Source organism: Pelophylax lessonae, assembly GCF_965119305.1.
Source record: "Pelophylax lessonae genome assembly, chromosome: 4".
Lineage (NCBI taxonomy): Eukaryota > Metazoa > Chordata > Amphibia > Anura > Ranidae > Pelophylax > Pelophylax lessonae.
The window spans coordinates 37,737,004-37,754,321 of NC_138771.1; the positions used below are offsets into that span (position 1 = coordinate 37,737,004).

General features: G+C 46.4%; 1 protein-coding gene across 1 annotated transcript in view; it reads right to left on the reverse strand.

The window, feature by feature from the left end:
* The window catches only part of RGMA (repulsive guidance molecule BMP co-receptor a), a 99,164-nt gene that overhangs the window by 46,630 nt on the left and 35,216 nt on the right, over window positions 1-17,318 (reverse strand). The window contains exon 2 of the mRNA XM_082254685.1: window positions 1,157-1,272. Within this exon, the coding sequence (XP_082110811.1) occupies window positions 1,157-1,272 (116 nt within the window). The remainder of the gene's footprint in view (window positions 1-1,156; window positions 1,273-17,318) is intronic.

Sequence of the window (17,318 nt, forward strand, 5' to 3'; positions counted from 1 at the left end):
TGGACTGTTGATGTATATGCTCCAATTGCATTACTATTAGACTGGTGATGAATGCTCCAATAGCATTGCCCCCGGACTGTTGGATATAAGTTTATAGAATGCATGCTTCAATAGCATTGCCCCCGGACTGTTAGATATAAAAGTTTATAGCATGCATGCTTCAATAGCATTGCCCCCGGACTGTTGGATATAATTTATATATAACATGCATTCTTCAATAGCAATACCTCTGAACTGTTGATGTATAGGCTCCAATAGCATTACTATTAGGCTGTTGATGCATGCTCCAATAGCATTGCCCCCGGACTGTTGGGATATAAAAGTTTATAGCATGCATGCTTTAATAGCATTGCCCCCAGACTGTTGGATATAAGTTTATAGCATGCATGCTCCAATAGCATTGCCCCCGGACTGTTGGGATATAAAAGTTTATAGCATGCATGCTTTAATAGCATTGCCCCCAGACTGTTGGATATAAGTTTATAGCATGCATGCTTTAATAGCATTGCACCCGGACTGTTGGATATACGTTTACGTATAGCATACATGCTACTGGTCTGTTGGATATACGTTTATATAGAACATGCATCCTTCCGAATAAAAAGCCTCTGGACTGTTGATGTATAGTAGGGTTCCTCAAGAGATTGCTAGGGGTTCCTTGACCAAGGAGTAATTTATGCCTATCGGATAAGTTCCCAATGACACCATTGATCTTTTTAGCTATCTGTATGGAGGCAATTCTACCCAATGACCTCAAGCGTGAGGAACATTCTTCCCACTGACCATCACACCAATATATCCTGAGTTGTAGATCTAGTCATTTTTACCAGGGGTTCCCAAAGACCAGAAAATTATTTTAGGGGTTCCTCTGTGTTGAGAAAGGTTGATGTATAGGCTCCAATATCATTACTATTGGGACTGTTGATGAATGCTCCAATAGCATTGCCCCTTGACTGTTGGCTATAAGTTTACGTATATCATGCATGCTCCAAAAGCAATGCCACCAAATTCCTTCCATTGCATACACTTGTCCACCAATGTTTCGGCAAACTCAATAACCGGTTATATAAAAGCATTGTTGTTCAATAAGCATGCAATCCACCAGTGTGTGGGACAGGGCCAACTTTATCCCCGAACCAGCGAAGATCTCCCTTACCTGTGTGCAATGTACAGACGAAGACGGTGAGGATTTTGAAGAGTCCCAGGGCTTCGGGTCCTGCCCCTCTCCCCATACCCATCCATCCAGCTCGGGCTTTAACCACAATCCTCGCCCTGGACAAACAGAAAGGAGAGAATGGATCACACTCCAAGCAAGAGATCAACTTTGTGCAAAGCTCCCCTAGCCAGCAAGCACTGCAATGAAAGATTACCCTGTGCTCCCCCTCCCTTCCTCCTCCTCCCCCTCCCAGCACAACACAAGAGCTATCAATCACCTCTACTGCCTTCCAATGCCTGGCCAGCTACTCCTTCCTTCCCAGCCCCCACCCGTGTGTGATCTCAGTGGAATCCACCCACCGCTGGGCTCTTGTTACACAGGCTTGCCATAGCAGGAGGAGCGAGGCACAGATTCCTCCTCACACCTCCAGCAACTGAGAAAACACTCAGCCTTGCACACAGCCCAATAAGTAAAACCCCTGAAGGGAAAATAAACACAGGCTGTACCTATCCGGGGAGGGTTGTCACCAGATGTCACACTCTCCGAGAAGGGAAAAATGTGTGACCTTTCATGTAACAATTAACACAAGGCGGCCTTCTCCGTCTGTACACAAAGTTACCAACAGAAAAAAAAACCCAACATGTATTTCCTGGTGGGCGATCGGCTGCGATAAATCGCTCCTTCATTTTTATTTTTCCATTAGTAGAGTTGCCCAGCCAAAGGATGTCAGGAACCTGCGTTCCCCATTACTATTCCCAACTTCCATTACACTTCTCTACTGGCCCTGGCTGAACGTAAAACATGGAGGAGCTGGACGCAGCACGCTGGATTTCATATTTTTCAGCTCTCATGTATCCTACTTGTATGTTTCAGACATAATAATTCTTCACAACATGGTAATTACCAACCCAGATGCAAGGGAAAAAAGTACAGTAACCTAAGGCTACAAGCACACCCGTGCCGGATACCACTCAACAGAGGGCTACGTACACACGGGTACACGAGCCCGCTCAACGTGAGGCCATTGGCACACAACACCTGGGCCTGCTCAACACAGGGTAACATGCATACAGCTACTGAAGCCTGCTCATTGTAAGGCCACTGGCACGCAACACCTGAACCCGCTCAACATGGGGTTACCTGCACACGGGTACCTCAAGCCACTCAATGTAAGGTCACATGCACATGGGCACCCGAGCCCACTCCACCTAAGGTCACATGCACATGGGCACCCGAGCCCACTCCACCTAAGGTCACATGCACATGGGCACCCGAGCCCACTCCACCTAAGGTCACATGCACATGGGCACCCGAGCTCACTCCACCTAAGGTCACATGCACATGGGCACCCGAGCTCACTCCACCTAAGGTCGCATGCACATGGGCACCCGAGCCCACTCCACCTAAGGTCACATGCACATTGGCACCCGAGCCCACTCAACCTAAGGTCGCACGCACATGGGGCACCCAAGCCCACTTAACCTAAGGTCGCATGCAAATGGGCACCCAAGCCCACTCAACCTAAGGTCACATGCAAATGGGCACCCGAGCCCACTCAACCTAAGGTCACATGCAAATAGGCACCCGAGCCCACTCAACCCAAGGTCACATGTAAATGGGCACCCGAGCCCACTCAACCTAAGGTCACATGTAAATGGGCACCCGAGTCCACTCAACCTAAGGTCGCACGCACATGGGGCACGCAAGCCCACTTAACCTAAGGTCACATGCAAATGGGCACCTGAGCCCACTCAACCTAAGGTCACATGCAAATGGGCACCCGAGCCCACTCAACCTAAGGTCACATGTAAATGGGCACCCGAGCCCACTCAACCTAAGGTCACATGTAAATGGGCACCCGAGCCCACTCAACCTAAGGTCACATGCAAATAGCACCCGAGCCCACTCAACCTAAGGTCACATGCAAATGGGCACCCGAGCCCACTCAACCTAAGGTCACATGCAAATGGGCACCCGAGCCCACTCAACCTAAGGTCACATGCAAATGGGCACCCGAGCCCACTCAACCTAAGGTCACATGGGCACCCGAGTCTACTCAACCTAAGGTCACATAGGCACCCGAGCCCCCTCAACCTAAGGTCACATGCACATAGGCACCCAAGCCCACTCAACCTAACTCCGCCTTCTTTACCGACCAGAAGAAAATGTTACCTTGTATTAAGGGGCATTTAAAGTGGTAATAAACCAAAACATTAATATATTGCAGCTTACCAATCATTAGATGTGGTGGCCCCCTCTGTTTTCACCTGGTGATCTGGCCAGTAACACCTCATGTATTAGAGTGCTCCCACTCTGATTAAAAAAAAAAAAGCACAGGGGGCACCTTTGGATAGCAGCATTGTCAGTGTGGGAGGAGAGGAGAATTAGATGGACTAGAAAATTTAGATACACTAACAAATTCAGGACAAACTCCAGCTCACAGCACAGTTAAGCAAGCAGCTACAGCGACAGTTTTTTCCTTTTAGGGAAAAGGTTTTACATAAATAAATAAAAACTGATCATTGTAAGCACCACTGTCTGTAGTGAACGGCTTGTCTCAACCCCCTAACTGCTACATTTGCTGGGCAGCTTGCCCAGACCTCCTGGCTGGATCACCAGATGAAAATAGAAGAAAATAAGCCTTAAAAAGAAAACTAATGCAGCCATCACATCTAAGAATTATTAAGCTGCAATATAATAAATGTTTTGCTTTTGGTTTTATTGCCTCTAGGCAGTAGGAGAACACGGCTGATTCTGAAGCTGAAAGACAAGATCTTATTGTTGCGTCTGAAAGCTTTTTAAAGATTTTGGACAGCTTTCGGAGTGGAACTGAATTAGAACCTCTGTCAGGTTTTTATTGCTTTCTGTGTCAGATTCATCAGCTCTACTCTGGTTTACATTTATCTTTGGAAGTGAAAGATAATCTAATATTTTGGGTTGTCCCCACAACAGGAATACAGGGAAAATCTTCCAATGGGAACATTAGTTCTGGTGACATCCAGAGATTTCCTCACTTTGAAGGAATTTCCGGTTTTTGCTATGGGAAGGGAAAGAAGGGAGAGAAGGGAAATCCCCCCCCCCCCCGCCCCAATGGGACACAGATAAACCTGACAGGGGTTATAACCAGGGATGCACCGATACCGGGATCTGTGCCAATACCAGGCATTTGAGCAAGTACTGGTACTCGCCCAAATGCTATCAATACCGAAACCGATACTTGAGATGCGATTTGCATCAAAACAAAATGAATGGGTGCAAATCACACTGCAAAGAATTGCATGCAATTTGAACAGGAACGCGGTGCAATTCTTGTCTGAATTGCATGCGATTTCACCCACCGATCCTTTTTGTGTAGAAAGGTATTAAAGCGCCATCTAGTGGACAGTTTAGAACTCTCAGTACATATCTGGTGGCAAATCACGGCTGCTGGAGGTGCTCACAGGGCTGGAGATGTAGAGGCGGTCCGCCCCCACGCTGACATCAGTTCCGCCCTATACCCACGGGTTCCCGGAACTTCTCCAACCCTGTGAGCTCCTCCAACTGGCCCTGATTTTCTACTAGATATGTACTAAGTTTTAACATTGTTTAAACTGACTAGATGGTGCATTATTCCTTTCTACACACACAGCCAAACGCACACACAGGCATATATATATATACACATAAAAACGCACAGGCGCACGCACACACAGGCAGGCACAGGCGCACGCACACACAGGCAGGCAGGCGCGCACACACAGGCAGGCACAGGCGCGGGCACACTCACGGGCGGGCACACTCACAGGCACACACACTCACAGGCACACACACTCACAGGCACACACTTTTCTGCAGTGTGATTTGCGCCAATTTATTTTTGTGTTGACGCACATTATACCGCACGGAGTACTCATTTTCGCCAATGAAAAAACAGTATTGGTACAACACTGTTATAACCCCCCCTTACTCGATCCTAAAACAAAAAAAAAAAAAAAAAAAAAAAAAAAAAAACTTAAATTCTACAGTAACGAGTGATGCAGCTAGAGTGTCCTTTGTATTGAAGTGTCTAAGCAAAAAACCGGTTTTAAAAACCCGATTTATAAAGCCCGTAGAGAACTTGGAACAAAACAGCAGCTATCGGCCAAAGCAACCAATCAGCTTGCATCTTTCCTGCTCTTGGAACAATGTTTCTGATTGGTTCAGCTTTACAGGCTGGTGTCTCATATAAAGTCCTAATTTTCCTTTACCATCTTTATTACTGGGATGGGGGTGTGTGTTTCCCAGCTGGTCATTTTTTGGTTTGCACCCTATGGCTTTCACATAGCCATTAGTTTTTCAATACCAGTCATGGAGGGGAGCAGGTTGGGGGGAGGATTGGGCCACCTCCAAGCTCACCTGTTTACCATCCATTAGCATTCATGTACTTCCATGTTTGAGACACTCAGGTTGAGTAGTGTTAGGTAGTGTTAGGACTGCAGGATACACAGGGTGCCTTGGAGTGGCCTGCAGCTTGTACATGCGTTTGCAAATGTGTGTTAACTAAACCCCTGTTTTTAACCTATTATGTTAGACAGGTTTATTTGGTTTGTTAGCAGGCTGGTGGGTAAGTATAGCAGACTAAGGGCCGGTTGGTTTCTACACACACACCCACCTTCTTTAGAGCCCATTCACACAGGGGCGACACGACTTGCTGGGGCGACACGCTGTGCACCGCGACCTCGGTGCGACATGCATGGACTTCATATCATTGAAGTCAATTCAAGTCGCCTCCAGGTCGCCCCAAAGTAGTACAGGACCCATTTTCTAAGTCGGAGCGACTTGTGTCGCTCCTATTAGAACGGGTCCTGTGCTAATCAATGGCAGGCGACCCACCGCGACTTGTCAGGCGACCAAGTTGCCTGACAAGTCGCGCTAGTGTGAATGGGGTCTTAATCCCCTTTTTCTCTTCAGTTTTGTTATATACAGAGATGGAGACACTGAGCAGTGCTCGCCGGTGTCTCATCTAAAGTCCCAAAACTGCCCAAATTTTCTATTTGATTGGTTCAGCTTCTCTTTTGCGTCAGTTTTCTTTGCAGGACCTTTTCGTTATTCTGAATGCCATATGTCTCTGCACACACGCATCCAAAGACCTGTTTACGAAAACTCAGTCCTACAAAATTCGAAGGCGGAAGTCATACGTTATTTTAATATTAATCCATCCTCATAGAATAATATCCTACATGTACACAAGGATATATTTGCATTAGAATCCGTCAACCATAAGGAACACGTCGTGCAAGTTTCAGAGGTGAAATGTTTGAGTTTGTGGTCTTGACAGAAACATGAATGCAAGGCACTAATATACTTTTAACTCTTCCTAGAGCAGAGTGTCATGTCACAAGGAAATAGACTAAATTAGAAGTCCACCTTTTGCAAAAAATAAATAAATAATAATAAAAAATGCATCAACATTGTAAAAGCAAAAAATGTAAAAATATTAGATCCATAGATTGCAGGTACCATGCTATGGCTCCTGCATACAATTCCTCTAGCTCAAGCCTGTACTGCGGGATGGACCTTCAGCTATGGACCCAATATTATTGCTGTCCAAGCCCTTAGCATTCTGTGGGGATCTCATAGGATCGTACGAAGGGCTATATATTTATTTATCTCCCCCACCACCTTCCTTTCTTCTGCATGTTGCTATTGGTCAATGCACCACAAAGGTTCCCCAGTAGCTGCACATGTATTGGCTATTTTTGGCAGGCTGTGTATGCACTGCCCACAGCATATGTATAGTCCCCTGTTTCTCCTCTGGCATAATGACCATTAGATGGCGCTGAGGGTCATACTTTTTTTGCTTACGATAGTGACATCTAGGTGGCCATAATGCAATATTTTTGGCACACACATTTGTAAAGCAGAGTACTTGGCCTGGAAACATTTGATTTTGGCGCAAAAAGAATTTATATGCAGTTTCGATGGGCGGACAGCTATACAAATTTTTGAATAAATACACTCCTAAAAGTCTTCTGCATGTCTTTAAAGAGATGGAGTGGAGCATCACCTGGGAGTTGGCCACTAGAGTCATCCAGCCTCCTCATGATTTTGTTAGAGGGATGGCTTTTAGCACCCAGAAGAGACAGCTAGCCTCCTATTTATGTCACTAGGGGCCAGCTGTTAGGACCCAAAGGAGTCAACTGGCCTCCTGATGTCATGAGGGAGCCGGCTGCTAGGCCCCCTGTAAAGAGAGTCATCAAAGGGCTGGCTGCTAGGACCCAGAAGAGACAGCTGGCCTCTTGATAATGTCAGCAAATAAGAAGACAGCCGACATCATCATCCTGATGACCTAATTAGGGGTACAGCCACTAGGTCCTGGAAGAGTCAGCCAGCCTCATGATGATGTCTTCTGGGGGGTCGGCTGCTAGGACCTGGAGGAGTCAACCGGCCTCCTCATGATGTCATTCAAGGGATGGCTTTTAGCACCCAGAAGAGACAGCTAGCCTCCTGTTTAGGTCACCAGGAGCCAGCCGCTAGGACCCAGAGGAGTCAAGTGGCCTTCTGATGATGTCATGAGGAAGCCGGCTGCTAGGCCCCCTGAAAAGAGAGCCAGCCTTCTGATGAGGTCATCAAAGGGCTGGCTGCTAGGACCCAGAGGAGACAGCTGGCCTCTTGATGATGTGAGCAAATAAGACGATAGCTGACATCATCCTGATGACATCATTAGGGGTAGAGCTACTAGGTCCTGGAAGAGTCAGCCAGGCTCCTGATGATGTCTTCTGGGGAAGGCAGCTAGGACCTGGATGAGTCAACCGGCCTCCGGATGTCATTAGGGGGACCGGCTGCTAGGACTCAGTCTACCGGCCTCCTGATGACCTTGTTAGGGGGTGGCTGCAAGGCCCCAGAAAAGTCAACTGGCCTCCTGATGTCATCAGGGGGCTGGCTGCTAGGACCTGGAGGAGTCAACTGGACTCCTGATGATGTCCTTAGTAAGCTGGCTGCTAGCCCTTCAAACAGACAGCTGGCCTTCTAATAATGTCATCAAGGGGCTGGCTACTAGGACCCAGAAAAGACAGCTGGACTCCTGATGATGTCAGAAAAGAATATGGTGGTGGGGGACTCGTGCACGGTGGCTTTTGGCAGGTTATTGAGGAACAACGCTGAATTCGCTGGACATGTATGTTATTTGCACTCAACCTGGCAGACCCAGTATGAGGAAAACTGACCCCAGCAACAGTTGCCATGTTGTAGACCCCCTAGGAATGTCCAGGGGGCATGCAGAGACCCAGGCAGGATATGGCAGTCACATGGTACTTTATCTGTATTTGAAGTCTGTATACAGCAAATCTGATATGAAGTGAGAAACTTTATCTTAAAGTATTTCTTTTTATCACACTAATGTTTAAATACTCTGTGACTCCAATCAGGTCTATCAGACTCTATGATCAGATAATAATTTAGGTGAATATCCATAGAGAAGGAAGTAGAGTTGATATTTTGTTTCTTTACACTTCAGGAATGACAATGCTGGTTGCTTTGTTACGGTTCAGATGTAGCGTGTTTGTTATGGAGACGGTAACAACTTTGTGATAAAAACAAGATGGCAAAGCTCCATAAAATGAATTGAGATGTTCCCCATCTGATGGAAGGTGTCACTGAACATGGATCCTTTGAAGGCCGGCACCTCAGCAAATACATTCAGACATTCTATAGACTCAGCAAATCCTGTGTTTTATTGATCTGGCATTCTGACACAGGAATGAGAAAGGTGCAGAGTCTCTGATCAGAACACATTTCTCAACTGGCCTGTTGCCTTCATGAAAATATTAGGTAATCTGGACCAAAAAGTTATTTTCTGACATTAAGGGTTCGTTCACACTAGCGGTTTAGGGTGGTAAAATCACATGGTTGAGCCATGCTTTTACCCTGTAGGGGCAGCAGCTGGGGGTGTACACATGCAGTGGCAAGAATCATACCCTCTGTCACTTTCAGTGGCTGCCAAGTGCAACCCACTCAAGCGAAAAGGGGGAGCTCTGCATATACAGAGCTATGCACATGGTTGCTGCAAACTAACCACTTTACCACCAGGAGGATTTTGCTGTCTTACGTCTGGGCCACTTTTTGCGATTCAGCACTGAGCGAATTTAACTGACAATTGCGCGGTCGTGCGACGCCGTACCCAAACGAAATTTACGTCCTTTTTTTCCCCACAAACAGAGCTTTCTTTTGGTGGTATTTGATCACCTGTCCGATTTTTACTTTTTGCGCTATAAACAAAAAAAGAGCGTACATTTTGAAAAAATAACAATATTTTTCACACTTTTTTATATGAAATTCTCCCAAAAAATGTAAAAATCAAAATTTTTTAAAATTTTTGGCCAATTTGTTTTGTGCTACCTATGTTTGGTAAAAAAAAAAAAAAACCACAATAAGCGTATTTTAATTGGTTTGCGCAAAAGTTATTGCGTTTACTAAGGGAAAGATTTCTGTCATTTTTGGTGTTTTTTTTTTTAACGAGTAATGGCGGCGATCTGGTATTTTATTTGCGGGACTGCGACATTGCGGCGGACAGATCGGACCCTTGACTGACATTTTTGACACTTTTGGGGGTACCAGTGACATTACTGCAGTAATCAGTGCTATATATATGCACTGTTACTGTAAAAATGACACTGGCAGGGAAGGGGTTAATTTTATTGGAGAGGGAGGGGTTAATGTATGCCTGGTACTTACTGACGTGTGTGGGGGGAGGGAACTGTGTGACACAGGGACAGATCGCAGGTTCAGCTATGCTGAATCCTGTAATCTGTCCCTGCCTGTCACTTAGGAGATCCGCCCGCTTTGTTTACACAAGCAGGCGGATCTCCACACTCGATTTCCTGACGATCGGGGAAGAGCAGCGGCGATCGCCGCCACTCCTCCCCTGGCTCGACTCCCCCCTGTGACTGAATACAGCGGGAGCGAGCTTCCGGCAGCGCACGCGCGCCGCCGAGAAAGGGGAGTGTGGCGACGTAGGTCTACGTCGTCAGACGATAACGAACCACTTTGCCGCAGTAGAGCTCGAGTGAGCAGACGGCAAGTGGTTAATATGGGGTTCAAGGGGCAAAAGTAGGCTGTGAGGAGGGGATACAACGCCAACTCACCACCTGCAAATGCTCTCTGAAAAGCGACCTGAATGCAGTTTGTTCTTCAGAAATCAAAGCACTTGTAAATGAGCCCTTATATACTCTATATTGTCAAAAATATTGGGACACCTTCTTTTACAGGCACATGAACTTAAAGGGCATCTTAGTCTGTAGGGTTCAATATTGAGTTGACCCACCCTTTGCAGCTATAACAGCTTCAACTCTTCTGGGAAGGCTGTCCACAAGGTTTAGGAGTGTGTCTATGGGAATGTTTGACCATTCTTCCATAAGTAAAATTGCTAATTTCTCACGGCACCCCTAGCAGCCTCTGGAGGAACCCTAGTTGAGAAACCCTGACTAATGCCTCGTACACACGCAATGATTATCGGCCAACCGATCGGCCGTCTTTTGTCCAGTGTTGTGTTGGTTGAAATGTTCTCTAGACTGCACACAAATTTTCTCGGCCAACAAAAACCAACTTCAGAAGTTATGTCATGTGATGGTTTACTTTCCGTGTGTTTTTTCTTCTCTGAGCATGCCCAGTCTTGCTCATCAGATTTTTGTCTGCCGAAATCTGTACTGACTGACGGAAAATCGTCCGTTGTGTTGACGGCCAACAAAAATTTTATAGCCTGCACACCAGATTTTGTTCGGCCGAAAAGTCGCAGTCAGTTGTCAGAAGCATCATACTAACAAGCCGACAATCGACCGATCGGACGTTGGCCGAATATTTACGGCCAACAATCGGTGCGTGTGTACGAGGCATTAGTAAGGGTCCTTTCACATGGGCTTTCTGCCTGGCGGACTCCGTTTTGCTCACCAGGGATCGATCTGTCGATCCCCACTGAGCAGTCGGATGACAGGTCCGTCTCCGCTCACTGTGCAGAGACGGACACCTGTCAGAGCCCCGCTCTCTTCTATAGGAGATCAGATGAAAACAGACCGTCTGTCCGTTTTCATCTGATCCTATCTGATCCTCGAGACGGATGGAAAATAGGGTTTTCTTCCATCTGGATCTCATGGACAGGATCGGATAGAAGCGGGTGTCAACGGACATGTCACCACTGACATCCGCTGCTCCATAGGGGTGCATGGAGCATCCGATCAGGTCCTCCTCATAAACTGACAGAAAGCCTGTAAGAAAGGACCACAAGAGGTTTTTGGAACCAATACTAAGGAGTAATGTAATAGATACTCAACGCACTATTTCAATTTAATTTTTGCCTATAGCTGGGATTTGCTCTGCCTATACCCCTGGATCTACAGATCGTAGGGAGAGCATTTTTTGCTGTAGATGACCTCTCCTTGTCCTTCATACTCATCCCAGGCTCCATATGAATTGCTCAAGTTTATGACAGATCTACTCTAGGACAAAGTACATCATTTATAAACTCGCTTGAAGCTTTGGCCTTCTCTTCTAATGTCGATCTTTCATCAAGTGCTGACGGGACTCCTGGGGGGACAATCATTAGCAGAAGTAGAGGGACTGATTATTGTAGAGAAGCTGTTCCAGGGCTGGAGGGCCTGAGGTGTGACAACAGCCCACACAAGTCATGATCCCGCTGACAACCCAGTCTATGGAGAACCTGGTGTTTAAAGCAAGTTTTAACTCTAAATAAAATAAGGTCATTGGTCTAGTATTAAACCTACAGCATTTTTTAGTTTAACACATTGAGCACAAGAAAATAAACACTCTCCAGTAAGCTATTTGTTAAAATTCCTACCCCAGCATTTGCAGTTTACAACTTTCAATGCTGCTGGCTCCTGTTCTCTTAGTGCTGCTTCCCTGAACTTGCGGTCTTCACAGGAGAGAGTTAACAGTGAAGAGTTAACAGTGGACAATGCAGTCTACGGTCGGTCTATTAGCCTGGAGAAAGTAGGGGGAGGAAGAGGGAAGTGTCTTAGCATTTTAGGACAGTGGTCTTCAAACTGAGGCTTGGTGGCCAGAGGCAGCCCTTTCCTTACTTTTATCAGGTCTTTAGGGCACAATTTCAACCGTTCTCCCAAAGACACCAATGATGGGGCAACCGTTCTCCCAAAGGACACCAATGATGGGGCAACCGTTCTCCCAAAGGACACCAATGATGGGGCAACCGTTCTCCCAAAGGACACCAATGATGGGGCAACCGTTCTCCCAAAGGACACCAATGATGGGGCAACCGTTCTCCCAAAGGACACCAATGATGGGGCAACCGTTCTCCCAAAGGACACCAATGATGGGGCAACCGTTCTCCCAAAGGACACCAATGATGGGGCAACCGTTCTCCCAAAGGACACCAATGATGGGGCAAACTTTCTCCCAAAGACACCAATGATGGGGCAAACTTTCTCCCAAAGACACCAATGATGGGGCAAATGTTCTCCCAAAGACACCAATGATGGGGCAAATGTTCTCCCAAAGACACCAATGATGGGGCAAACTTTCTCCCAAAGACCCCAATGATGGGGCAAACCTTCTCCCAAAGACACCAATGATGGGGCAAACTTTCTCCCAAAGACACCAATGATGGGGGCAAACGTTCTCCCAAAGACACCAATGATGGGGCAAACTTTCTCCCAAAGACACCAATGATGGGGCAAACTTTCTCCCAATGACACCAATGAAGGAGCTCAATTCCTCCCAATGGACACCAGCCTTAGGACACAATTTCTCCCACTGACCCCAAAGATAGGGCATGGTTTTCTTCCCACTGATGTTGTGACCTTTACTACTCCCAGTCCAGACCCCTAAAAGTCTTAACTGGTCCTCTCTTTAGAAAGTTTGGAGACCTCTGTCCTAGGCTATGGGGCTGTATGTTTCTATTGGTGCACACATTGTAGAGGGAATCAACTGTAGTCCCTGAATGCATGGATGGCTCCATTACTGGGGGTGGTGGTGGGGGGGGAATTAGTAGTTTACAAAATAAAAAATATAACATTGCTTGTTCTTTCAGTTTAGCTTACAGGAAGAAGAGACAAGGCCATGGCATTTCTGGCAGGATCAACAAGTATTTTCTCTACCTACTGAAAAAGTTCCCAAGGGCTCGTTCACACGCTCTAAAGAGATCCATGCTGTGTCACCCCCTCTACTGCCTGCATTAACTGCTTTAAACCGTGCCGTAACTGTGATTGCAGAGCAATTGAATAGGTCACACTCAGCGGGCTCTACGACAGGGGGTATATTTCCTGCCACGGAAGGTGTACACCCCCACCCACTGCCTCTGCAGTTAAAGGAGGAGTGGGGGGGTTGAAAGCATGGCTCAACTGCAGCGTTTTACCATCCCCCCCTCCCAAGCCAGTAGTGTGAACAAGTCCTACAGCCTGAAAAATTAAAACTAATGCAGCCACCACATCTAAGGATGGGTAAGTTGCTGTATATTATTCTTATGTTCTAGAATTGTATATCCTTCAACCTAAATCTCAGCACATTTTGGTAAGCATGAGGTTAATAAGAAGTGTCAAATCAAGGTAAGATGAATCATTGTGAGCAGGCGGGTAATATAAACATTTATAAATACATTATACAGAGCGCTGATAAAAGCAGGTCCATGGTGAGGAAAGATAAGCACAACGTCATCCCGATCCATTAACACGTATGGGGGAGATCAGTCAGAGAGAGGACTCTTCGCTGCGCTCTGGCCATGTGTACACCTTTATGTGTATCTGCCGTCCATATGTTCATTGCTCTCTGGGCTGCCATATGAGGACAGAGCCAAAGAGTGCACACAGCGGCTGGTTTCCGAATATTTCCAAAAGAAAAAAGAAGTTTAATTGATTACAGAAATAAGGGTGCTGATAGGTCTGCGATAAAAGCGAAACGCTAACTAGGCTTTAACGAAGACCTCCAACCATTAAAGATCACTTCCTCTCGTCTGACTCTTCCACCATCCCTCCTATTTGATTTATAATTTTTATATTATTTTACGGTTAAAGCCTTACAAAACCCAGGACCCTGCATTCACTATATCTGCTCTACCATAGTACACAGAACATGGAAATGCAATTATTTTAGTAAATATAAACTGCTAAATACCTTTTCTCATCAGCAGTATATAGCAGTCTTGGGACTTCTATCAGTGCCTGGTTAAAGCTTGTAGGAGGGGTTTTCATATTGCACTGGCTGCCCTATCAAGATGCAGGACTCCTGGACTGTGCTGATTGGCCCTGTTCTGGTCACATGCACCCTCCCAGGAAAATAATAAAATAAAACTCCCTAGAATTACACACCAAACTGAGCATGTGCAGCCTGACTAGTAAGGTTCTTAGAGGTTCCATGAGCTGTGGCTGATTGACCTCCCTATAATAAAGCCTCTTATAGATCCAGGTCCAGTCTTACTCTATTCCAGCCATTCTCAACCGGGGTTACTCCAAAAGGTTGTCAGCGGTTCCACGGGCTGTGGATGATTGACCTTCCATTGATGGCGCCTTCATAGATCCAGGTTAAGTCTTAAGCCTCGTACACACGCGTCGAAAATCGGCAGGGAATTTTCGCCCAACGACCGATCTGCCGATTTTCGGCTTGTTAGTATGATGCTTCCGACAACCGACTCCGACTTTTCGGCCGAAAAAAATCTGGTGTGCAGACTAAAATTTTTGTCTGCCGTCAAAACACGGCCGATTTTAGTGCAGTCAGTACAGATTTCGACAGGGAAAAATCGAATGAGCGAGTCTGTGCATGCTCAGTGAAGAAAGAACACAAAGAAAGCAAACCAACACATGACATCACTTCTGAAGTAGAATTTTGTTGGGCGAGAAAATTCGTGTGCAGTCTAGGCAAATTCCAACCAACAAAACACAACTCTGGACCAATGACGGACGATCGGTCGGCCGATAAGCGTTGCGTGTGTACGGGGCTTTACTCTATTCCAGCCATTCTCAACCGGGGTTACTCCAAAAGGTTGTCAGCGGTTCCATGGGCTGTGGATGATTGACCTTCATTTGATGGTGCCTTCATAGATCCAGGTCCAGTCTTACTCTATTCCAGCCATTCTCAACCAGGGTTACTCCAAAAGGTTGTCAGCGGTTCCATGGGCTGTGGATGATTGACCTTCATTTGATGGTGCCTTCATAGATCCAGGTCCAGTCTTACTCTATTCCAGCCATTCTCAACCAGGGTTACTCCAAAAGGTTGTCAGCGGTTCCATGGGCTGTGGATGATTGACCTTCATTTGATGGTGCCTTCATAGATCCAGGTCCAGTCTTACTCTATTCCAGCCATTCTCAACCGGGGTTACTCCAAAAGGTTGTCAGCGGTTCCATGGGCTGTGGATGATTGACCTTCCCTTCCATTGATGGTGCCTTCATAGATCCAGGTCCAGTCTTACTCTATTCCAGCCATTCTCAACCAGGGTTACTCCAAAAGGTTGTCAGCAGGTCCATGGGCTGTGGATGATTGACCTTCCATTGATGGTGCCTTCATAGATCCAGGTCCAGTCTTACTCTATTCCAGCCATTCTCAACCGGGGTTACTCCAAAAGGTTGTCAGCGGTTCCATGGGCTGTGGATGATTGACCTTCATTTGATGGTGCCTTCATAGATCCAGGTCCAGTCTTACTCTATTCCAGCCATTCTCAACCAGGGTTACTCCAAAAGGTTGTCAGCGGTTCCATGGGCTGTGGATGATTGACCTTCCCTTCCATTAATGGTGCCTTCGTAGATCCAGGTCCAGTCTTACTCTATTCCAGCCATTCTCAACCGGGGTTACTCCAAAAGGTTGTCTTCATAGATCCAGGTTCATCACCACTTGACCAGTAGCATGACACCGATGATCTTTAAAGCTTTCTTTTAACCACAAATCTAGGTGGGGCATTCTTCTCACCGACCACCAATATAAGGGGCCTTTTCCTAAAGGACCTTCAATGGACGAATCTTACCAGAGGTTCCCCAAGATGTAAAAATAATTTCAAGGGTTCCTCCAAGGTAAACCTTGTCTATACCCTTCCAGATATTGATTTGCAGCATCCAAGTGTATATAAAATACAATAGCACACCTTTAGCGAGTTTGTAAAAAGGTATTTTTTATAGATTTTTGTCAGTTCCTTGAACGCATCATTTGCTCTGAGAAAGGAAGAAACCCAAACAGAAGCTATTGAGCCCAGAGGGAGAAACTGCAGAGGAGTGCAGACTTTCTAAAGCAAGTGACAGTTATTTAGTGTTGGGAATGGAATATTCACTTGGACAAATACGGCCTCATTTATCAAAGTGTCTTTCATACAAACTGCCTGTCTTACCTCATAGCAACCTTTCAGGTTAAGGCTCGGAAGGCACCGTGGCAGCTGAAAAAAATTAAAATGTGATTGTTTGCAATATAGACAGCTATTGTGGAAAAAACACTTTGATAAATGGCGCCAGTATAGTCAACTACGCATAACTGTGCATCGCTGTAGATACCATGGCTGTACTTCTCAGTGCGGTTACTTCAAAGGGCAGCTGAAAGATGAACTCCAACCTTCTCTTGAGTCTTTCACTGCACACTCTGAGCTTCCAGCAGTATGAATAATAAGATGCAGCAATTCAGATACAGCCTGCCTCATTTCCTGGCTGCACGACGTCCAGCATCATCCAGGCTTTCCACCCCAGCCTGACTGTCCCTGGCCTGCCCCTTTCATTCCCTGGACTTCAAGTCTTTTAATCACGGAGGCTCAGCATCACATGTGGGTGTTACCTAAGAGGGTCAGCATGCTAATACAGCGTATGCATAGGAATGCCAACTCCTCCAGTCTAACATCCACATGTCGAGATATTTTTATATTTGTTAAAGCGGTAGTATACCGCTTTTTTTTTTACTTTTAACTACAGGTAAGCCTATAATAAGGCTTACCTGTAGGTACAATTAATATCTCCTAAACCTGCACGGTTTAGGAGATATTACCACTGCATGCAGCCGCTGAGGAGTGCGGCGCATTGCTCTGAAGGTCCGGCGGACCTTCAGAGCTCCTTGCCGGAAAATGACTCCCTCGCGCATGCGCGGAAGTGATGTCATCGCGGCTCCGGCCACTCACAGCGCCGGATCCGTGGAACCCGGAAGAGAGGCCGTGGGATCATGTCCGCTCCCACAGCGGTGTCCGGGGGTCCGTGTCGGGGCTTCGTTCTAAGGTAAG